Here is a 23364-nt window from a genome sequence, read left to right as displayed (position 1 = left end):
TATGTAATATATAATTCACTATTGAATAACAATATATATATTTTAATTAAATTGATATAAAATATATGACCATTACATGCACGATGAGCTTTAAAATGATATAATTAATCAATCGTTTCGCCAATTGACCGTACTCTATAACTCCTTATTCACTTATCAAAACTTACTGTGAGAAACTTAAGGTGTGTTTGGTTTACATTTTCATTTTCTGTTTTCATTTCCTATTTTCATTTTCAAAAGATTAAAATTCTGAAAACATGTTTAGTTTGACTTCTTGTTTTCTGTTTCCATGAAATAAAAATAGTGAAAATTTATGATATATTGACTTTTTGTCTTTTTTGTATTTTTATATTTACTTAAAATTATATTCATTGTTACCGCAATTTCATTTTATCTGGAATAAGGTTTCTGTTCTCAACTGAAAATACTGAAAACGAAAATGTATTATTTTCATTTTCTGGTTGTTTCCTGTTTTCATTTTCACTGAAAATGTTTTCAGAAATCCAACCAAACACATTTTCATCACCATTTTCTATTTTCAGTGAAAATGAAAATAGAAAACAACTAAACCAAACACCCCCTTAAATTTCATCAACTATATTCCAATCATACCAAAACTTAGCATTCTCATGAAACACAAATATGTAAAGATATTTAAGATTTTAAATATAAAAAACTTAATCCTTTCGTTCATTTATCATTTTCGAAAACAAATTTGAGTCTTGATATTTTTTCAAAGAATCAAATCAATCAAATTGATATACAATTCATTTATGTATTGCAAATTAATGAAAATGACTAAAATTATTAATGAAAATGACTAAAATTAAAATGTCCTACGATCTAAATTTTACAACATGGTTTTATATATTTTTCAAGGATTAAATTAAGTCAAGTAATTTTTTAGAGTCTAAATTAAGTATTTAGTTTCGGAGAACTATAGTTAGAATCAAACTATTCACTTGTCATAAACACAAAAAACATTGAAATTGGAAACATTTGACACAAATAAAAAACATTATAATAGGACACAATATGTAATTATGTATAATTTCTTCACAAGAATCACAACTATGAGCACTCTCGCTTGGGGACGTTTGCAGTAAGGTGCCACAACGTGCATCACCTGAGTGACAGACTTAAGGAAGAACTAAACATTTATAAAAAAAAAAAAAAAAAATCTTTCCAAGGAAACAAGAAAATTGTATATGCGCCACCTGACGTTACACCACTAATAGAAATGATAAAGAAAACCACATATATGATTGTTTTAAAACCAGCCTTTGAACTTCCATTATTCCCAGGTATGGTCCTTCTCATGCGAGTTTCAATACCATACCTTGGCTCAACAATTGCACAACAGTTTACAAATCACTCTTGCCATGGGGTAGAAGTAAAAGTACTTGTATTCTCAAATACACAGCAATTGCATGAGTGTCATTATCAAACATAAATAGTTGACCCACTACAAATCCAACCACAGCTGCTTTCATCCACTTGATTCATCATCACTTGAAATCACAACGCCCCAGTATTTCTTCCAAAACCTGATTTCCCCAACTAGATACACCATCTTATTTTATGCCCACCAGGGCAAATAAAACTAGAGGAAGCAAATGTCCATCACACTGGTGGCTATGGAAAAATCAATTCCAAGGCCAGCCAGAGTATATACTGTCATAACAGGACAGACCCAAAGGCCAAAGTGCCAAAGCAATATGTAACATTTTTCAAAGCATACATAATTTTCCATAGTAATGGTAGTTTGCTTCACAGTGAACAGGATACAAGTGTATTACCGATTTTGTGAAGGCGTTCTATCCGATCCATGCCTCAAACGAAAGCTGCTGGACCTGGTACCTGGGTCTGACCGGCTGGTGGCCTGGTGGTACGCTCTCCAACCTGAATCTCTATCGACATGGCTCAATGACAACGAAGGCAAGTGGTCTCTTTCCCAAGCATGGAAGTGATTTGGTAGATGATGATTTTCTTCTTGAAAATTGTGTCCTGATGAACTTGATGGGATAAGAAAGAAGCCACCACTTTGGTCTGACGATGTGGTTATTGGGGCTAATTGAGGCGATCCATTATGACTACTGGATCTTCGGGTGCCAGAAGCAATAGGTGTCCGCATTGTGGTTGAATTAGGAGGTTGCTGTGGTTGATAGTACGCCTGAAGAGCCTGGACTCTATCACGGGTCCGAGCATTGCTACCAGGATAAGGAGGGATCATTGAGGAAGCAACCGAGCTCCCCACTCTGGCAGCAGAACTGCAGAAATTAATGCATTGAAAGTTGTACAACTGCAGAAATTGATGGATTGAAAGTTGTAACCCCAAAATGTGCATGGAATATCAATCATATGACCTGAGTAAATTTCACTAGCCAGTGACAATTCTGAGATCCATCACTTTTTATCTTTTATAACCAAAAGTCAATGTATTTAATGTGATAAGCAGATATATTATGGTTTAGCTCACTCGTCAAATTAAATTTGAACAAGTATTAACTCATGCAAACAAATATATTTTACTAAGGTATGTCAACTCTAGAGTGGTACCTGTGACCAACAAGGAAGGGATGCATAAAAGATCCTGATCTTGGTACATCCGAACCACCCCTGGCTGGCCTTTGACTACCAGGGGATACTGATGGCTGATCAGCAGCAACTAGACGACTACTTGCTGTAGAGAAAGGAGGGGAGTGGTGTTCCCAACTGTGATAATGAAGATCCACAGCAGGAAATGTGTAGGAAGTTGGCATGTCACTGGGCACAGATGAACCATTCCAATGGTTGAAGTTTGAAGCTTCTGATACAGTTCCACCCGAATTCGAGGAGGATGGATGTATTGGTCCAAAGTAAGCAATATACGGGCAAGGATGACTGGCAGATGACACAGCTGTATGTTCAGCAAATATAGCATGTTGTCCCAATACATCATGATCTGCATCTCATCATTCCAGTTAATTAATAGTTTCAGTACAATGCAAACAACAACTTTAAAAAAAAATGGAGAAGCTGATTACATGCAGATGACGAAAACTCCCCTTCCCTGGAAAAATCAGGAACATAAAAATCAGTTGAATAAAAATCCTACCATTTCCTTTTATGTGTGTGTGTGGGGGGGGGGGGGGGGGGGGATCACTCAGAAATGCCTAAAAGTTTAAAAAAACAATGAAAGGTAAAATAATTATTCATCAACAATAAAATTGTTTAAAAGAATGCACTGCTAACTCATCCTCAATCTGCATGTTGAGTAGCCAATAGTCAATTTGGGCAGCATTCAACACAGTACAAAATATATATAGCACTATTCTACCTTTAACATGGCAAGGCAAGCCAACCTCAAGGGTGAATCCCCATTTTATAGATCTAATTAGAGCACATTCATAAAGGTAGGAAAACTATTTTAAGGTTCAACAAATTAGAAGTATGATGTATCAACCTAGACACCAATATTAAATTCAATAACAAGTATGCAAACAAGCCTTCATTTTGGCTGCAACTGTAATGACAAGAAACAGAGTGAAATATTGCTAAGAATGTAAGGAATATGAGCCCAACTTGAAAGAATAACTGGGCTTTCTGTTGGAGTTGGAAAGATAACTCATACTAAATTAGCTAATTACATTACTAAAGAAGAAGAAAAAGATGAGAGGAAGGGGGCACTTCAAAGTTCATCATTCCAGAAGATTAGGGTGGTAGCAAGGCTGCCAAAGCACAGAACAAAATGGAAAAACTGGACTAGAAAATAAGGTATAGGTATAACTATAATTTTTATTACTAAAGAGAATCAATCTCTGCCCTGGTATCAATGATACAAAACATATATGTTGTTCAAAGAATTGTCACCCTTATCCAGTTATTTGAGAGATCTGGATCCTCCAACTTAATTTCCTTTTCACAATTCACAACTGACTCTAGCTAACTCCCTTCTCCCCTTTTATTACCAAACAGAAGTAGTTATTCTGTTTATGTTACAACAGAAATGGGTTCCAATCCTCTACTAATCATTTTATTCTTCACAACCTAGACCCTAACAAAAGCCCATCTTGTATCCATCCTTGATTTAAATTAAAATGCAATATAATCTTAACCCACCAAAATTTAAGGGTGAATATACATCTTTAATTGCTCATTGTAGAGTCAATCTCATTAGCTGTTTCTCAAAGCACACATGACAACCTCCTCTCTTTTTTTAGGGGGTGTTATACAGTAAGCACAGATGACAGACTCCATTACAAGTTAAACTCAAATGCTGATTATGCTGTTTCACTAAAACTTTGGCAGTTTCTACCAAAATTGGACAGATCCACTATGATTATGAAGACTCCCAAGTCTGGTATAGCTACTACACCAAAAGTGGAATTCTGTATTTAAACAATTGGAAGTTCCCCGTGTAAACAAACACTTAAAAAGGAGCAACTATGTTTTTGGATCTGCATCTATTATCCACATTTCATGTCAAATTCCCTAAAAATCACAGGCTAGTATTAATTGCTTCAATTTTAACTCTCAATGCACAACCAAACACTTGGTAAGAAGCTAACTTTTAAATTTTTACTGACGCTACTGCCTTCAAAATTGTGATGCTCCTCAAGATTTCCACTAGTCTTTCCAACATTTCTCTCTTGTTTATCAAAATGGCAATTTTTAAATATATCCAGAACTTCAGAGTTCAGATTTATTAATACCATCTGTAGCTTAACCACATTTGACTTCAATCAACCTAATTAAGTTCCATATTAAAATTAAAACCTTTTACTTCAGTGTATTTGACGGAAAGCCACCTTAATTGCGGTGGTCACCCTAGCCCCCACCTTAGTTGCGGCCTCTTAGGGGGTTGCCATAATTGCAGCCTAAAGGGTGGTGGATTAGTCCCGAGTCAACTAGAGATATGGCATAAATAGAGCTTATAAAGCTTTGAAAATCCTCACCTTACAAGCTGATTTTTTGGAGTTGACTTAGACCCTAAGACCAAATTCTAAGATGGTATCAAAGTCTACCCTAAATCTATTGTTGGGCCACCTACATTTGCCACGCTCCATGTCGGTAGCCCTAGACATGAGGGGGAGTGTTGGAAAGTTGCCTTAATTGCAGTCACCCTAGCTCGCTTAGTTGCAGCCTCTTTGGGGCTTTCTTAATGATGGGTTAGTACCGTATCAGCTAGAGATATGGCTTCAATTAAAGCTAGGGCAGTCCTCGCCTCACAAGCCGTTTTTCTAGGATTGAATTAGGCCCTAACTCCCAATACAAAGAGTAATGCTTCTCATTGCAAGAACCATTTATAATATATGGTTAATGTGATATGTGAAAAGAAATATAATTAATAAAAATCATATATGGAATGGTTAAAGTCACACACACAACTAAGTGTATTCAAACCAGTCTAAAAATTCCAATGCATGTTATCTTTTAATGCACAAAAACAGTCTAGCCACTATAAAGAACAAATGAATACAGCAAATGACAAGTCCAAGTCTATGAATCAAAACAGATATTAGTTTTTATGCATTAAGCTTACTCAAAGGATGATGGAAGTCGTGCCAGGTTGCCAAAAGGGCACCAATGAACTCCAAAGGACTGCAGAAACCATGTAGTTAAAAAGTAGTCAAAATGGAGCAAAATATTATCTATCCACATAACAAAAAGGAACAAAAAATAACTCCAATTGAAACAGGTAATGCCAACCTTGAAAGTCAAAGTCCAACTACTAATACATAGGAAAATGACTTCATCTAGATTTATCAACTTATAAATGGCAACGGAGGGAAACAATGCACTAGCAGATATTTGTGGTACACTAAGAGTTGCAGATTAAAAAAAAGGTAGAGGAATGAAAGGCATAAGACAGATGGAGATAAATTCAGATCAGGTCAAAGGTGATTTGGAAATAATATCGAGTAGCTTCCCCTTTTTCTTATGAAGCACATATAACTGCCCTCCCAGTAAAACATCTCAGGAAAAAGCCTTATTGATAAAACCAAGCAAAGAACAAGTTTTCAATTTCTCTCTCTCTCACACACACACACACATAAACACCCAATCAATAAAGGAAGTATTAATGCAAGGCTGTGTTCAGTCACAAGCATAAAATAAAACACAAATAAACCACAAGTTAATAAGACTATTACCATCTCAGAGTAGCTAAGATCATAAAGGTCCTCATCGTGAGTCCACTCATCCATGCTAAATTCAGGATATGACCGACAACCATTAGCATATAGCCATTGACCTTTCTCAATCTTCCGACAATTGGGGCACTGCATTGCTCCTTTTATGTTGAATGCCGAACCAATGCAATCTAAATAATGTAAAGTAATAATAAGCATAAGCATAAGAATATTACTATTGCATATATTGTTGTCAATAAGAAATCAGTGTATGCAAAAATTCATGACATCACTGTTGTATCTATATTCCACTTAACTGGATTATTATTGAACCATGTACAAAAAACAAGAGAGAAGATACACATGAGTGCTTCTTTTGTCCCTTATAAAGAGATTAAAGAGGGGGAAGAAGGGACACAACAAACCATCCGACCCACTAAAAGAAAAGCATTCTCCACCGCAAGGAGATCTCAGAAAGTGACTTTAAAATGTATTCTCTGGTTTCTTAAACTAGATTTTCCATGTTTATGGCTCATCTAACATTCCAAACAGGGATATGAAATTCCACCACATTAAAGCATACATATTGACCCAACTTTCCATATAATGCTATAAGAAACATAGGAAAAGCAGGGAATTGACTACTACTTGTTACAGCCCTAGAATGACTATGTCTTGTTATCGTATCATGCTGTCCGCATAAACATATGCAAATAATCTCTAAATAATTAAATACATAACAGAAGATGATTTTAGAAATGTAAAAATAAAAGAATCACTTTTTATCGGGAAAAAAATCCATACAGGCTGATTAAAAGATCTAATTTAAAGTATTGAGAGAGCCTGACTCCATCAGTCATAAAAGATTAAATCCCTTAATAACCACAAGTTTAACACATCTTTTCAAAAAGAAAGACAATAGCCTTTTCGGTAGCGCAGCACATTTAGCACATGTTTTCAAAAACTTCTCCTAATCTCTGTCTCGCCTGCAGCGAGAGAAGGTAAAGAAAAGATAGAACAGAACAGAGAGAGGTGAGAGTCACTGAGTGAGAGAGACCCAAGTCCCAAATGTGGCGCTTCTCTAACAAAAAGCATTTATAATTTTGGATTTAATATAAAAGGGTAATTTGTTAACATTGTTACATAACTGTCAGGGTGCTATGTCCAATACTATTTGGACACCATCATAGAAAGACTTGTTTCATATAAACATGTTGAGTCTATTCCCCCAAGTTCCTCTATTAAATTAAATTTCAACAAAATTAGATTTCCAGTATAATTGTCAAACTGCTTTTTCACATAGCACCTGAATAATAAACCAAGGCTTATCCATCCATTGGCTCTTTAATCTCTATTTTGTTGGTTTTATATTTGCAAAAACAAAATCCTTATTCTTAGTTTCAGAGGGGGAACGCTCATGACTTCATATCATTTACAACATTCTATCAGCTGTTCAACTTAAAATTTAATATACCTCTCATAATTATACCCTTACTTGGTTTGACTGAAAAACAATGAAACCACACACTCTGGATTTCCTCGGTATTGACAAGACCTATTAAAAGCAGCCAATACATACTGCTAAACCTGAGCAACTACATATATTATTCAGAAATTTCACCAAATATATGGAAAGTTAGCCAAAACGTCACAATTTTGTCGTTAAGCAATTCAGCAATACCAAGACAATGAAATCACACACTCTTGAGTTCCTAACCAATGACAATACCTATTAAAAGCAATCAATACATACCGCTAAACATGAGCAACTACATATATTATGCAGAAATTCCACCAAATTTATGGTAAGTTAGCCAAAACGTCACAATTTTTGTCGTTAAGCAATTCATCAAGACCGAGACAGTGTCAAACTTCTGCATACATAAACATGATTTCCTACCAGTGGCAAATATTGAAAACTGACCCAGATTTCCACAATTCCATCATAAAAGCTACTTTGGCCGTCCGCGCAACAACGACAAGCCTAATTACCCTCATCATTAACCGTCAAAAACAACAAATCAAAAATTGCAAAATCTGTTTGAACTTTGAATCTGATAGTTTCATAAAGAAAAAAAAATATTATATCCAATCATCCACAATAACTACCCCTTGTGACTAGGTCACATTCACTATATGCAATTCAATTCACCATTCAAAACAAACAATCAATCAAACTGGATCCCATAGCCTACAAAATTCTCTTGGCTTCAGAACCCCAGCAAACACCAATGGACATATCATCATCGAGAATAAGAATCATCATGCACAGTTGATATTCTATTATTCTTATATCTGCATTAACAAATGGTAAAAATAATTACGAAACAAAAACTAAATTCCAGATCTCAATCGTTGCAGTTAACACAAGCTGTATTATTCAAATTCCAGAATTATATATTCAATTGTATTATTTGCATGCAGTTTGAGAGAGAGCAATTAAAGTTACCGAGATGAAATTGATGACCGCATTGAAGCTTAGACCAGGATCTATCCCCATTATCGGCAACAACCTCGAGGCAAATGGAACACGACACTGAACCGAAAGACTTTCCTCCTCCAGCATCTCCGTCATCCACAACCTTATCATTGTTATTCTTATTATTATTATTGTTGTTGTTATTGTCCTCTTCTTCATCGTTACCGAGACCCATTAGAAAAACCCTAAAATCGGAACAAGAGCGAGAGAGGAACGACGGCGTTTAAATGAAATGGAGTTAGGACAGGGATGAGAAAACAAAGGAAAAAGGATTGTAATATGAGATCTCAAGTCTTGGGGATGAACAAGATTGAATTTTTATTTCGTTGGATTCTTCCTCTGACTCCCGATAACTCTTGTCCAATCAACTTTACCGACGGTTGCGATTCATTGCCGGTGCCTTCACCTTCCCGTTGACTTTAAATATTTTTTTTAACTCTAATTGCTTGTATTATGCTTGTCTTGCTGTATCTACTATCCTTTCTTGTCCGATTATGATTAAACATTATGTGATGTTTTTTTATGTCAAAGTATTTATTCTGTCATTTGTATGTAAAGAGATATATATATATATATATATATATATATAAACTCTAATCGCAAAATAAAATATAAATAAACTGTTTATATTTTTATTCTTACAAATAATTTTATGATTAGATTTTTAATATTTTTTAGTTGAAATTTCATTTCCTTGTATATTAACATACACATAATTTAAAATTATATTAATATATTAACATTATTTTAATTTATTCTAAAAAATATTTTAACTTAGTAATATAGGATAAAAGTGAAATAAGTTTTAAATTTATTCAATAATTTTGTAAAAAAAGTTATTTAATACTTAATACATAAAAATATAATATTAATAGGTGATGATGATAACAACCATAATAAAAAAAATTACGATGATAATGACAACAACATGATAAGTGTGATGACATTAGTAATGCGGAAGGGAAGGATTTGGTAATAGTAAGGGGGAGAAAAAAAAATGTCATGTTACTTTTACAGTTAACTTTTCCTCCATGCAAGAAGCATACTACCCAACAAAATAACATGCTAGTAAGTGGTAGATAAGAAAATCATATTGTTGAGCACAACTCATATGCTAGAGCAAAGCAAAGCGAGTCACGTACATGTGTGATGTGATAATTCTATATTGTAGGTTTAGGTTTATTGTTATTATATAAATTGGTATAACCTTATTAATGATTAATAAGAAGGAAAAATAGATGTTTTGTTTTCCACACACACTTGCCAAAACTCATTAAATCCTTGTGTTAATGTGTGTGTGATCGATTGCTTTAAAATTTACTTGTTGTCAACATATATCATGTATCTTATGGGTACACCAAACATGCAATTTATTATAGTATAATAAAATAAGTATTCTACTAATGGAGTTAGATCTAATGGAAGGGATTGGTCTCAAAAAATGTAAGCATGTTTCGAATAGGATTTCATTCGAAAAAATAAACATGTGGGAAACAAAACAAAACAAAAAATCTGTTATCCTATCATAATCTTAATCACCAAATCTATACTCCAATATTTTTAGTTGTCTAAAACTATCAATAAAGAATAGTTATAACAAAAATATTTTTTAATTGCCACATTTTTTTCAATATAAAACTTATGTAAAAAAGAAATAAATTGAAAAGTAAGCATAGTCAGTTTTGTATTGTTTTATTTAATGTTTAAGGTCACCAAAAGTTTTCACTTGACTCTGGTACGTATTATTTTCTTAAAAATACACATGCTTCTCGTATTTTCATGGATAAATCATATATGTATTTCTAAAAACTAGAGTAAAAGATATAAATTAAAAGTTGACGTAATTTTTCAATTAAGGAAAATAAAAAATAATCAACGTTAGCACTAACCGACTAACGAATTAATAGTACAATTATGTAACCAAAAAAATATTAGTACATGTTGAAAAAATATTTGTTATCTAGATTGAACCTTTTATACAAAAATGAATGTTAGTTTGCCTTTTCATGTAACTCCATTATCCACCACCAACCCTACTGAACTGAAAATAAGAGCCATCACAAAAGTATGTTTTTTTATATGAAAAAATCGGATAAAAGGAGCACTCAACTTTATTATGTGTAATGTGGCATTTGGCAGTGGGTTGTTCAAGGAGCACTCAATGTAGACATTGGTGCTAACCCTTCTGCAGAAGGTGGGGACGAGGATGAGGGAGTTGGTGATCAAGCTGTCAAAGTCGTTGATATTGTTGACACTTTTAGGCTTCAGGTAAAAGGAGGGTTTCTTGATTAATTCTTGTTAACCATGAGTTGATTTCTACTGCAGAACAAATAATTTATTTATTTATATTTTTCAGGAACAACCATCCTTTGATAAGAAGCAATTTATTGCTTATATGAAGAGATATATTAAGTTGCTGACGGCCAAATTAGAGGGAGAGAAGCAAGAGTTGTTCAAGAAGCACATTGAGGGAGCAACTAAGTCCCTCATATCAAAGCTGAAAGACCTCCAATTTTATGTGCTTCATCTTTTCTTTGGTTATATATTGGGTTTGTTTGTTAACCCTTTATTATTTGGTCGTTTCCTTTATGCATAAATGATTTCTTATTGTGATCAATATGGCAGTTTTGTGGGGGAGAGCATGCACGATGATGGAAGCCTTGTCTTTGCTTACTACAGGGAAGGTGTTACTGATCCAACTTTTATCTACTTTGCCTATGGATGGAAGGAAATCAAGTGCTGAGCACATGCAATGCAGGCCCCGTAGTTATCTTATCTGAGCTGAAAAACTCTGTCCTTAATTTTAGTTCTTTTGTTTTGGGTTTTGGTTATGTTATAAGGAGTTTTTTTTTTATTTAATTTCTATGCGTTTTTATGTTGGTTGCTATGAGAGGAACATGTTACAATATAAGTAATAATTTAGAAGAGGGAGAGAATTATTTGAAGTATACCAAATATGAAAAAAATCATACTGGCACATTTCTTTGTTGAACTTCGAATATAAGGGGAAAAAACTTCCGCTTACTAAAAATAGTTGATAAGCATCATCTAACTGTGTCAATTTCATTATATAAGCTTCTTTCTTAAATTATCTTTCCTTAAAACTTAGGTCAAGAATAAAATAGGTATTGAAAACAAAATCTCAATTTAATGAAGAGGTATTTTAAGAATGATCTCATAAGGTAAAATTAGTTGATAATGTTCCCAGAGATACACTTACATAGCATAAATTTACTCTTTTTTTTTTAAAGAATATCCGATTGATAAATCATCTACGTCTTTTAGGCTTTTAAGAATATCCGATGGGTGTGTTCCCTAGCATAATCAGCCCGCATTGTGGCAACCTACGAAGGTCAATGCAGAGAAGTTAACAGTTACGTCACACAAAATGCAAACGGTTGTAAGAGGCTAGGAGCGCTTCACTTCGCTGCGAAACTTTCTTTTTTCTTTTTCTAGCCATTGGTGGGTATGGGAGTCTTAACTTTTTTCCTTTTAAAACTCATTCAATAAATCAAATTCTGATTACAGCCATCACAAGTCTTGTTTGTTTATCAGAGAATCGTATATAACCTGATCAACAAGATTTTAAACATAGCAAGCAGATCAAATTTCTATTACTACCACGAAATTAATGATCAGATTGCATGTTTTTAAAAGATACGATGATTCCAGTATGCTGTGGGTTATCATACCATTAGATTGCCAAAAAAAAGAAAAGAAATAGATAACAAATGTCAAACATCGACTTAGGTTTTCCATTGGCTTGATATGTCTCAATAGATCTTCGTAAACTGAAAAATAGCTTGTTCCAAAATCCAGCCTATGCATAATAATTGAGGCTTGCTTTCTTCTTTGCTTGGACTTGAATAATACCTTCATTAAAGTCCTCATGGTTCACCTACGTTTGGAACAAAAACAGATTTTACGAACATTCCAACATCAGGTAAAATACACAAAACAAATTATAAGTTGGTGTGGAGCTTTGACAATTGACACTGAATTGAACCAGAAGAGAAAAAAAAAAATTGGCAATAAAATTCTTAGTCGCTCCAACTAGAAGCTATGCCTGGAGTATAATAGTATATGCGTCACAGGACTATGTTGGTGTTTATAAGGCTCCAAACAGAAATGCCAACCAGTAAATATCTCCTAGGATGAATCATGGTATTATTTTACTTTTTTTATAAATTGATGTTTAAGCTATTAAGTTGCTGCATATCTGGAAGAAAACAAACCTCAGTTGCATCACGGCGTAGAGCCAACATGCCAGCCTCAACACAAACAGCCTTCAGTTGAGCTCCATTGAAATCATCTGTGGACCGAGCAAGTTCTTCAAAGTTGACATCTGGGTGAACATTCATCTTCCTCGAATGGATCTGAAATATCAAAGTGAGAGCAGTCAGTAAATGTTCTGTTTGAAAAACAAGTCAGCAGATGAAGTTTAAAGACACCAAACCTGTAGAATTCGAGCTCTTGCTTCTTCACTTGGGTGTGGAAACTCAATTTTACGATCTAATCGACCAGAACGCATAAGGGCAGGGTCAAGAATATCTGCACGGTTTGTTGCTGCTATCACCTGCAATTTACAAGAATAAATGAAAATGGCACTTCAACAACCTATAGCCTAACTGAACAAAAATCCAGTTAATTTGGTGCCAACTTCTAAATCTAGCCACTATTCAAGTTGTTATAAAAAAACTATTGGACCAGCCCCTAAACATTGGATTTTAAAAATATAAACTATAATGCTTTACCCAAAGACAGAAAAATACTTTGAAGCTTATCTCATCAATCAGACAAAAATATAGATAATAAGAATTAAAGACAAACCTTAATCCGGTCATCACTGCTAAAACCATCAAGCTGATTAAGCAATTCTAACATTGTCCGTTGGACCTCTCTGTCTCCACTTACTTCACTGCAATCAGCCACAAGATACATCAAGGTTGGAACCACTATATTTTACCTGAGTCTCTCTAGAGGGGGGAAAAAAAAGTCAATTGCAAATGTATATCTAATTTTTTGCCAGCTAATACCTATCAAAACGCTTGGTTCCAATTGCATCAATTTCATCTATAAAAATAATGCATGGTGACTTTTCTTTTGCTAGTTGAAAGGCGTCACGAACAAGTTTTGCTCCATCTCCAATGAACATCTGTACAAAATTACAGGTTAGATCATTCTAATCAAAACCCAGTCAAGAGGTATGAATATAAACAATAAAGGCATTAGTGTGCAAGTGAAATAGAGGAAACAAGTTTTGACTATTTAGATGTGCTGGATGATGAATCAGATGCTATTTTGATGCGGGTTTGTACTCAGAATATTAAAAATAACATAAGAATTAATAAGAAATAATCCTTGCACAATCAACAAGTGTCATTGACATAAATCACAGGAAAAGTTTAGCCAAAAGAAACTTAAGAATAATGATTGATCTGACCATACTGTTCTGACTTTGAAAATATATTTTTAATTAACATTAATGCATTTCCTCCAAAAGAATTAACATTAATGCCCGTGACTTTTGTTAGTTGGATGAGTTTCATAACAATTTTATTGTATGCATCAATAAGGCGAATCCCGTGGAGTTTGTATAAGTCGTATGCATGGTTCAAGTTATAAAAAATAAAAAATTCATAGAAATATTTTTAATAAAATTTTGCACAATTTTATTGTTTTTTTTTTATTATTATTCAAAGGAGGCTTCACTTGCATCAGGGGGGAACAAAAGATGGGGGGAAAATGTTACGAACATGTAATAATGATATAATTAGTTGATACAAACATGTAATAGTAGAATCATTAGTCATGCTTAGACTATAAATAAATTGTCATACCTGGACCAGTTGAGGGCCAGCCAATTTCAGAAAAGTGGCATTTGTCTGTGCTGCACAGGCACGAGCCATCAATGTTTTCCCAGTCCCTGGAGGTCCATACAACAGCACTCCCTTGGGAGGACGAACTCCTAACTTTTGGAACCGCTCCTTGTGGGTCATGGGCAAAACAATGGCTTCAACTAATTCTTGAATCTGTTGATTGAAATGACCTGAGAGATCAATTACCTAACCCCCAAAAGAAAGTGCTTCAATAAATTATGGCAAGAACCAAAGCTCACCTGCTTCTCTAATCCGCCAATGTCATTGTAATCCTCTGTTGGCTTTTCATCAACTTCCATGGCCTTAACTCTAGAATCATACTCGGAAGGCAGGGTATCCAAGATTAAGTAACTATCCTTGTTAACACCAACCAGATCACCGGGTTTTAACTTGTCAGGGTCAACAAGCCCAACAACAGGTAGAAAGATTGTCTGCAGTCAAAAGAAAACATTATTAAGCTCAAGGTTACCGAAAAATGTACTAAGAGCTTGTCCTCGTTAAAAGCATAAGATAACAATAACTATAACAAATAAAACAATCTTAAACTATGATATAGGAACATCAGATGACAATATGAAATCCTAGTCCATGTCACCTGTCGAGTAGAAGTCTTTAGCACAACACACTTTCCCTTCCTTTGTGAGTCAAGATCAATATTGGCACCATCTTCTTCAGCTTCGTCTTCCGGGTTCATTTCCAATATCTAAATGCAAAAAATTATCACGTCATAATCAATGAAAAATGTTTAAAAATCAAGAAACAACTTTTTTCCATCCATTCCAGAAGATTCAGAATTAAAAGTCCAAAAATCCCAATACAATATCCAAAACAGAGAAACAAACAATATAGGTACCTCAACAATGTTGCCAACGAGGTAGGGCAACTGCTTATTGAGCTTAATCTTCTCCTGATTCTCCTTGATCTTGTCCTTGTACGATTCCAATTCCAAATTGGTCCTCTGCAACTCTTCCTTCAGTCACGAAGGACAATTCAATTAAAATCAGAAACCCTAATGGCTAAGAAAACGGAAGAAGGAAAAAAGATAGTGTAATCGATAGGGTTAGGGTTACAGAAGCAGGGAAAAAAACGAAACAGAAAGAAAAGAGTATACCTTGAGGATGCGAATCTCGTTGTCGAGAAGACGTGAAGCTCTGACGATGTCGTCGGTGGTCATATTGGCTAGTTGGTCATCTTCGAAGTTCGCGTCCTCTACCATCGCGCTCGCCATGTCAATTGCGTATTTCAGATCAACCTAATGCCAATCCAATCGATTCAACAGTAACACTCACAAATTGGGGAAAGAAAGATAAAGAGAGAAAGAATCAACTTTGCGAAACTAAAGTGTTTTCAAAAAGAAACGAGGGCATGCGTTTTTATTTCTGTTTCCAATTTTTGTATAGGGTATATATAAACTGAAGTTCGACCCACACCCAATTATATAATTAACTTAAACAACTTATAGAATTAAAATATTATTTATTATTTTTAAAATATTATTAATTTGAGCTATATTTTAAAATATAAATATAAATATTATGTAAATTTAAAAAAATTCTAATAGACAATTATTAAAAAATATAACAACTCAAAATATAATTAAAATTTATTCTTAAATTTTATCAAATCCAATTTCTAAAATTCATAAAATTAACTTCAAGTTAATTCATTGACGTGTTGAGGTATGAAATTAAATAAGAACAAACCGTCTTAAATTATTTTCATTCAAATACAGTAACCTGAGAACTTAACAAACAAATATTCAATACTTCATAAATTATATAAATAGTTTTATTATTTTGAAGATTATTTAAGAGAAAATAATGGACAAAAAAGATAGTTTATTAAAACAATAATTATCAGAGTTCATGTCTCAATAAAACATTATTAGATGGGGTGGCTTCTCAACAACTATCTAATTATTTAAAGATTTCATATAGTCAATTTAGGTCTAGACCTAAGTTTTCTTTATAACAATCTAGCTTAATTATGGAAAAAAAATCCATGACACTCAAAGGTGTAGATGTTGAGGGAGATAAAAAGAGAAGAGAAATGAAAGATTAATAATATAATTAATGATGTAATATAACAAGAGGGAAATACAGAAAAATGATAAACATTAATAAAGTGCTTATACTATTTGGATATCCAAAAATTTGAATCTAAGAAAATTTTGGCTCAAATAAGCGAAGAAATGGTGAAACTTCGAAGACAAAAATAAATTAAATGTATAATTCTGAATTTTAAATTTTTTTATATAAAATTAGTGGTGCACAATCCAATAAAAATCCAATGTGGTCCAGCGGTTAGGATATTTGGCTTTTACACAAGAGAGCCGGGTTGGGTTCCAGGCAATGGAAAAATTATTTTTACCATTTATTTTTATAATAGGCTACTTATCTGATATATCTTTATTCTTTAGTCTCGCAGACAAATTGTTGAAAACTTGAAGTCGAAATCTTAAGTTAATTTTTCAAAATGCTTTTTTTTTTACAGATTTAAAATGCTTTTCTTAAAAAAATCGACGTCTTGCTTATCTCTATTTAAAGAAATCAAATATTGTTGGAAACGATATCTTAAATTTACACTCAAAAAGTTATTATAATGCTTTCATTTTGATTACTTAAAACATAGTAAAGCGATAATACATAGAAAGTCGATCAAAACTTTATTTGCAATGACATTTTATTTATTTGCTTCATGTTTGATCAAATACTAAAGAACAGACCATAAAATTTGCAGTGAGAAAAAATCACTAAATTTTGCATGTATTGAGTTGATAAAACGACACCACATGTTGTGTGCTATCAATGCCTAACTACAATCATCAACTCCTCTCTGTATATAGAATCAACTCCTTCATGTACCACTGGTTGATATTAACTATCAGTTCAGTTTTAGCTCCAACATTTACCATCCATTGATTCAAAACTTCCTGCCAAAGTAAAAGAGCCTGAAACATGTAACCACCCAAACAGAATAATAAAATTTCAGATAATAATTAATCATCACCATCAAAATGGGTTCTTACTTTGCCCCTTAATGGTGAAAATAAAAAACGAAGTCCATTCTACCTGGCAGTTTTCATGCATCTCGGTTATTTTAGATACTATTAATAAATGAGAAATTCTGGATTTAAAGCCTGTTCCAAGTAGTAGTGAATGAGTTACTTAGTAGTAAAGCCTAAACTAACAAACATTGATTAACACAACTGATAGCACTTGTCTCTCTTAACTAGGTGATTCAGGATTCGAACACTAACATTGGATATGGAACAAATTATGTTGAAAGAAAAATACTCACTTTTTATATGTATTCATGGTCCTAACGGAGATTAATCAATGTTTTTGATGATGCATACTTCGTACCAATACTATGGTCAATAAAAAAAAAAACCTAGAGTAGATAAAATGCTAAAATTTGGTGGAATTTACCGATCTCCAAGTCTTACGTTTGATTTGGTTAGCAGTTTAACAAGATTGTTCCTGTATGTTATCACCGAAAAAAAAAGGAGCAGAAATAGATGTTTCAAATTCAAAGGTGTAAATAAAATTGTTTACTCCAGGAAAAAGAGCATAAGATGAAGGAAGAGGAAGGACAAAGAGAAAGGCATTCAAATTGACATTAGCAGCTAATAATAGAAATTCAATCTGGAAAGAGAGAAAGTAAAATAACAGAATACTTCCAAATGTTTATGAGAAATCTAGGACTAAGGAATTCCATCAAGAGTTTGTATTCAAATGTGTGTGAAATAAAGTATGAAACTCTCCAATTCTAATTACAATGACCAAAAAAGTTTCAACACAAAAAAAATATAAATATGTTGTCAATAAAAAAAAGTCAGTCCTAGAAAAATAGCAATAGCAAAGTAAAAGAAATAGTAACGGGAAAAAATCCGCAAAAAAAAAAAAAAGTAACATGGGAAAAGAAAACAACAGCTAAGATTGTCATAACAAATGATGTAAAAATGCAACAAGGAAAAACACAAATTTGACTAACCTCCTTTGCATTTTGCACGAACAGGAACGTCACTCGCAGGCATCAACCCAGATGATGGAACACGAGGCTGCTGAATCATGGTGCAACAGTTATAAGCAGGATACTTTCACATCTGCTAAGGATTCAAGGACAAAAACCACAAACTTAAAACTTAACAACATGGACAACACTGTTCCTTTCATATCTGCTTAGGAAGCAAAATCCAAAGACTTGAGATATATTCAGATATCTGTGAAGAAGAGAATTGGCAAGGATTCAGGATTCAGGATTTGAAACGATTCTGAGAGGGAGGGAAAAGCTTATTATCCACTGGGCCTTATTTGAATACAACTTATTCAGATGAAGACTGAAGTTATATCTAAAACGTTGAATCGTGCTTCATTCATCAAAGGTACTGTCACTCACTGTGCTACCAGCAGCACAATTTATGAATACAACACCCCAACAGTTGCTGCTGGAATCTTACAATTAATTACCGTGGTCACACTCACATCCTCATTCTTCTCATTTTCTTTGTTCCTTGACATTCCACAATTGTCTCGTTATATTAATACTTTCACTGATAAAAGATAATCAGATATACAAAAATATAGTCATGTGATGTTTAATTTTATTGAGAAGACAAACCTCATTTTATTGAGAAGACAAACCTTCAGTCTCCATTCCTACCTGAATGCAAAAATTTAAAATGTGCAAGGTAAGAGAGGAGGCAAGCCGTGGATTATATTAAACAATAGACACATCTAAACGACACCAATAACATGCCCATACAAAATATACACATCACATGAACTCCTAGCTGGAAGGGATTCAAATCAGGAAAGATAGTACACGAGAGCACGCGCATCGACTCAAAGCGGAACTTCTACAATCTTACTGCAACAGATAGCAGTTTACCCATTGTTAATTTGGTCCATCTAGCTAAGAATTAAGATTGCGCTACATGTAACTAAATTAAGAATGCATTACATGATTAGGAATTAAGGATCGGATTAATGTGTTGCACATATGTGTATAGAGACCAAATAAAAAATGCATAAAGAACGTCACAACTGCAAAGACAAAATCGATAATGTTTTCACATATAAAGATAAAGGACTGCTTTAGTAAGTTTTTACGTACAGGGATTCAATTTTGCATTTAACCAGATCTGTTCAACTATTTATAAATTATGCTAGTTTGATTTGTTAAATTTTGAGAGTGTTGTTATTATTTTCTTTCTAGTTTCTTTTTGTTGTTTTGCTACTGGTCAGCAGTTGCTTATATATTGGTTGCATTTCTTGGCCAATGCCTCTATTATTTAATAGTGATATATTTCTTTTACTTATAAAAAAATATTAGTTATATATTAAATTTATTGCATATGTTATGCATGTGACTTTAACATTTTTTTACTAAATCATTTTTTTTTTGCTCCATTAAGTCAATATTTTGTCGCCCTGGTCAAAGTGAATTTGATTTATAAATTGATGGAGAGCGTGATTTAAGGAATTAAGGTATAGGAGTAGAGAGAAGTAATAAAGTAGAAATTTAACAGTTTTTAGGGTAAATAAATATGAAAGTAGTTAAAGAAAAATGACAATAGACATTTCCAGTATTATCTGTTTGAACTCATTGCTAGAGACGAGCAAAAGATTTTCAGATATTGACAATATAAGTACCAGGAGAGGAATCAGAAAATAGCACCCGCGTCTTTGGGTAAGCAACTAGGATTTGATTCCCTTGAAGATCATAGATTGGTACAAAAATAAAACAAACTGTTCACTAAAACTAAGCCTCTACCTCGCATATCAAACATACGAATCCCAGAAAGTGAATTACACAGCTAATTCCAAAATGGTGTGAATATTATATGAATATATCAAGATTCAAGGCCAATGATTTGCTAAGGCAAGTAATAAAAATTATCGAATTATTAGCCCGCCTTATTAACAATTTCAGAGCTTTAGTCTGGTCCCCCATTTCCCTGACCGATAGAATCTCACCTCTTAGTTGATTTTCCAAAAGTAAATAAATAGAAAGCCAATCGAAACCTTACTACCTGCTTGGCATTTTTTAAAAAGATACCTTAATAATTTGTGGGGTCTTAATGTACATATAAACCTATGGTTCGGCAAGGTGGGCACTCTTACCTTTAAATTTTGGTCAGGATTAGAATTTGGAAATTGGAATATGATGGAACCCGTCATTAACAAGTAACCAACATCTAAGTATAGAAAAGGCGAGGATGTAACTACTTTAATTACCAAATGAAAAAAGAGAAAAAAAAAACTCTTCCACACCAGCAACTCGTACCTTTTCATTAATCTACCTATATGCCCTATTTATCCCACCAAAAAATTTAAATATATCTATTATTCTGCATTTCTTTTTACCATCTATATGACTATATCTATCTGCATACTCTTCCAGCTTCTTTTCTTTACTCTGATTTTTTATTCTGTTCAGTCCTATCTTCTCCATTTGATTGGTTAGTACTTGCTGTAATTCACTTTTATTTAGTGTGTGTTTGGTTTTGCCTTGATAGACCTTTGGGTCAACGTAACCAATTTTTTCTTTCCCGTTTTCTTCTTCGTAATATGTGTAATGACTTTTCATTGAATAATAGACACCAAACATACCCTTAATCGGTTCTTTAGAAAACAGAAGCGAAGGCACACCGCATAGGCGCATAGTCAAATACGACGAAATAGAAAAACGAAATACTATCTGAGAAGAATTCCTGAACTTTCCTGGAAAAGCAAACTCGTAATACTTTGTTTTGGTCATGTAATACAAAGAATTGACATAAATTACCGAAACCTAAATATGTGTTTAGTCTGAATTCTCAACCCAAATAGGCCTAACCTAACAAACTTCACAATCCCTAAAAACATATAGAAACACATTTCATGGTGTTAAAAAAAGATTACTTGTATATTTTTTACCCACATACTCATTCCCTCTTTCATATTTAACTTGTCGGTTCGTTTTTCACTTCACTATTTCACTCTCACCTTTAATTTTGAAATAAAAGATACCTCAAACCCAGAAAATCACAAATCATCGTGATATTCAATTCAAAGTTCAAACCCAGCCAGCACCACTTTATTTAGCATGCAAAATAAAGCACGAAGCTTTAGCCCCAGCGCAGCAAAGCATTAAAAAAAGGCAACAAGAAAACTAGTATTTTAATTTATCAATACCGGAATCTCCCAATCCCAATTTCACACTTGGTTTGAATAGAAAAAAAGTGGAAACCCCAAAATCTTTTGATTAATAAAGATACCCCAATAAAATGTGGGGAATTAAAAAAAGAAATTCACATCATATGAGGGACTGAAATTTCAAGAATCGAAAACGAGAGCATTAATGAGTCACTCATACCATGACCAATACACGGACACAGCCTCTGTCTTTTCCACAACCACTCAGATTCAGAATCTGACTACCACAGAGCGTGAAAGAATGGCCAAAACAAAAAGTACTGGTAAAAAGGGCAGCAAAAAACACTGACAGTTTTCTTTTTCTTTTTACGGAAACATTCAATTCAAATCCAAATAAACAACAATACTAGTATTAAGAAGAAGCAATGCAGTGTATTCTCACAACAGCAACCCGAAATGGATTACCATTACCACAAATGTTCGTGAATAATAACTATTTTATATAACAATAACAACAACAACAAAACACATTCCAATTCACATCCGAAAAAAAAAATTTTAAAAAAAAGGAAAATTCAGCTCCTGCACCTCGTAATGGCGCTGCAGCCACGGCTGTAAGGATTGGCCTGTGCTCCGGGTCGGCAATTGTAGTAGGAGGCGCCGCGGCGAGAGCAGGGAGCAGTGTTCCTCTGCAGCGCAACGTAGCTGATGTACTTGTTGGTGGCTAAGATGCGCCGGTTGATCTCCGAATCCAACTCGTACTCCTCCCCTCCCAGGCACTCAGCAATGGTCCCCTTGCACGTGCTGGAAACCCATCCCATTCCCAAGTGGTGGTCCCCGCCGCCCACGGCTGTCGGCCACCGACTCATCGCCACCAATACCGTGGCGGCGCAGATCAACGTGATAGCTAAGGAAGATGACTTGGCCATCCAAGACACCTTTCCCTTCCTCAATTCGGAAGGAAATGTCTTCTTTCTTTTTCTTTTCTCCAAATCGAGGATGAATGCCCACAGCTAGCTGCCAGTTTAAAACTTCAAGCCCCTCCTCTCTGCTCTTTGATAAAAGGACACTCTATTGTCATTTATTTACGTTTCTGCCATTTCGAACCACGACAACTACCTTCTTAATTACCGCTGCTTTTTTCCGGATATGAAAATTAATTAATTATGATCAATGCTAAATATTGTTTTTATTACATTGCTTAAATAATTCAAACTATGGATTTTTTTTTTACGATTTTATAATAATATAATAAATATTAGATTTTAATTAATATTTTAAAGATATTAATTAGCAAGATCCATTAATTATTATTCTCATAATTTTATAGTTGCTGGTGATTAGAAAGAAAATGCTTAAGTAATAAGTGGTCCCCGCTAACAATTGTGCCTATTACAGCACGAGGGAGAGAAAAATATTACTACGGATTAATGAAAACGGAAATGTTTAGCCGAATTTGACAAGTTTATCTTGAATGGTCCCTTCCGCTTAATATTTATTTGGTGGACCAAAGAGGGGAATACAGGAGGGGCCAAGACGCAGGGTAAGACGAGACGTGTGGAGCATCAACAAGTGTGTTATTTGTATTTTTCTTTTCAGAGGTGAGGGTGTGATTCATCGAGGCATAATCCCTATGTTTATTTATTTTCTTGTTTTTATAAGATTGACAAATGTTATTTATGTTCTGCCAAGTTGACTATTTCTCTGCCAGTGCTAGTTTCCACTTTACAATTTACAATAGTAGCTAGGAG

General features: G+C 33.8%; 4 protein-coding genes and 1 long non-coding RNA gene across 7 annotated transcripts; 1 reads left to right on the top strand and 4 right to left on the bottom strand.

The window, feature by feature from the left end:
• Positions 1-1209: 1209 nt before the first annotated feature.
• On the bottom strand, positions 1210-9071 carry LOC100789014 (E3 ubiquitin-protein ligase RFI2). 3 transcript variants are annotated; one of them, XM_014772672.2, is made up of 6 exons: positions 8563-9071; positions 6135-6304; positions 5525-5583; positions 3027-3052; positions 2560-2944; positions 1210-2302 (listed from the first exon to the last, which is right to left on the bottom strand). In XM_014772672.2, exons 1-6 carry the CDS (start codon positions 8765-8767, stop codon positions 2230-2232), a joined length of 918 nt encoding a protein of 305 aa, XP_014628158.1. In that variant the 5' UTR covers positions 8768-9071; the 3' UTR covers positions 1210-2229. The 3 variants fall into 3 exon arrangements, with proteins under 3 accessions (XP_014628158.1, XP_006606533.1, XP_003556518.1); XM_006606470.3 differs by having other exon boundaries at positions 1210-2258; positions 8563-9067; XM_003556470.5 differs by having other exon boundaries at positions 1210-2270; positions 8563-9065.
• A 1505-nt stretch (positions 9072-10576) lies between these two features.
• On the top strand, positions 10577-11930 carry LOC102670407 (translationally-controlled tumor protein homolog). The gene is made up of 4 exons (XM_006606880.4): positions 10577-10657; positions 10732-10860; positions 10949-11141; positions 11218-11930. The coding sequence occupies exons 1-4, from the start codon at positions 10577-10579 to the stop codon at positions 11370-11372; spliced, it is 558 nt and encodes a 185-aa protein (XP_006606943.3). The 3' UTR covers positions 11373-11930.
• A 276-nt stretch (positions 11931-12206) lies between these two features.
• LOC100788486 (26S proteasome regulatory subunit 6A homolog) lies at positions 12207-15881 on the bottom strand. Its single transcript, XM_006606469.4, has 10 exons — positions 15583-15881; positions 15325-15441; positions 15067-15174; positions 14711-14902; positions 14433-14624; positions 13629-13747; positions 13423-13510; positions 13049-13168; positions 12828-12968; positions 12207-12490 (listed from the first exon to the last, which is right to left on the bottom strand). Exons 1-10 carry the CDS (start codon positions 15697-15699, stop codon positions 12413-12415), a joined length of 1272 nt encoding a protein of 423 aa, XP_006606532.1. The 5' UTR covers positions 15700-15881; the 3' UTR covers positions 12207-12412.
• A 1339-nt stretch (positions 15882-17220) lies between these two features.
• On the bottom strand, positions 17221-19138 carry LOC121174325 (uncharacterized). The gene is made up of 2 exons (XR_005890363.1): positions 19095-19138; positions 17221-18986 (listed from the first exon to the last, which is right to left on the bottom strand). It is a non-coding gene; the product is annotated as an uncharacterized lncRNA (long non-coding RNA).
• Positions 19139-22025: 2887 nt separating this feature from the next.
• LOC102659425 (protein RALF-like 33) lies at positions 22026-22720 on the bottom strand. The gene has a single exon (XM_006606468.4). It carries the CDS (start codon positions 22540-22542, stop codon positions 22189-22191), a length of 354 nt encoding a protein of 117 aa, XP_006606531.1. The 5' UTR covers positions 22543-22720; the 3' UTR covers positions 22026-22188.
• Between the last annotated feature and the right edge of the window lie 644 nt (positions 22721-23364).

This window comes from Glycine max, chromosome 20, assembly GCF_000004515.6.
Source record: "Glycine max cultivar Williams 82 chromosome 20, Glycine_max_v4.0, whole genome shotgun sequence".
NCBI lineage: Eukaryota > Viridiplantae > Streptophyta > Magnoliopsida > Fabales > Fabaceae > Glycine > Glycine max.
This window is presented reverse-complemented; position numbering and strand designations above follow the sequence as displayed.

Excerpts from the sequence above, each read along its gene's own strand:
- LOC100789014 (XM_003556470.5), bottom strand. The coding sequence starts at position 8,767 with ATGGGTCTCGGTAACGATGAAGAAGAGGACAATAACAACAACAATAAT. Across the intron at positions 5,584-6,134 it reads ATCTTAGCTACTCTGAGATG|TCCTTTGGAGTTCATTGGTG; the intron begins GTAATAGTCTTA and ends TGGTTTCTGCAG. Across the intron at positions 3,053-5,524 it reads CGACTTCCATCATCCTTTGA|GGAAGGGGAGTTTTCGTCAT; the intron begins GTAAGCTTAATG and ends TGATTTTTCCAG.
- LOC102670407 (XM_006606880.4), top strand. The coding sequence starts at position 10,577 with ATGAATGTTAGTTTGCCTTTTCATGTAACTCCATTATCCACCACCAAC. Across the intron at positions 10,861-10,948 it reads TTGACACTTTTAGGCTTCAG|GAACAACCATCCTTTGATAA; the intron begins GTAAAAGGAGGG and ends TATATTTTTCAG. Across the intron at positions 11,142-11,217 it reads TTTCTTTGGTTATATATTGG|TTTTGTGGGGGAGAGCATGC; the intron begins GTTTGTTTGTTA and ends TCAATATGGCAG.
- LOC100788486 (XM_006606469.4), bottom strand. The coding sequence starts at position 15,699 with ATGGCGAGCGCGATGGTAGAGGACGCGAACTTCGAAGATGACCAACTA. Across the intron at positions 15,175-15,324 it reads TCGTTGGCAACATTGTTGAG|ATATTGGAAATGAACCCGGA; the intron begins GTACCTATATTG and ends TTTTGCATTTAG. Across the intron at positions 12,969-13,048 it reads CAAGAGCTCGAATTCTACAG|ATCCATTCGAGGAAGATGAA; the intron begins GTTTGGTGTCTT and ends TTGATATTTCAG.
- LOC102659425 (XM_006606468.4), bottom strand. The coding sequence starts at position 22,542 with ATGGCCAAGTCATCTTCCTTAGCTATCACGTTGATCTGCGCCGCCACG.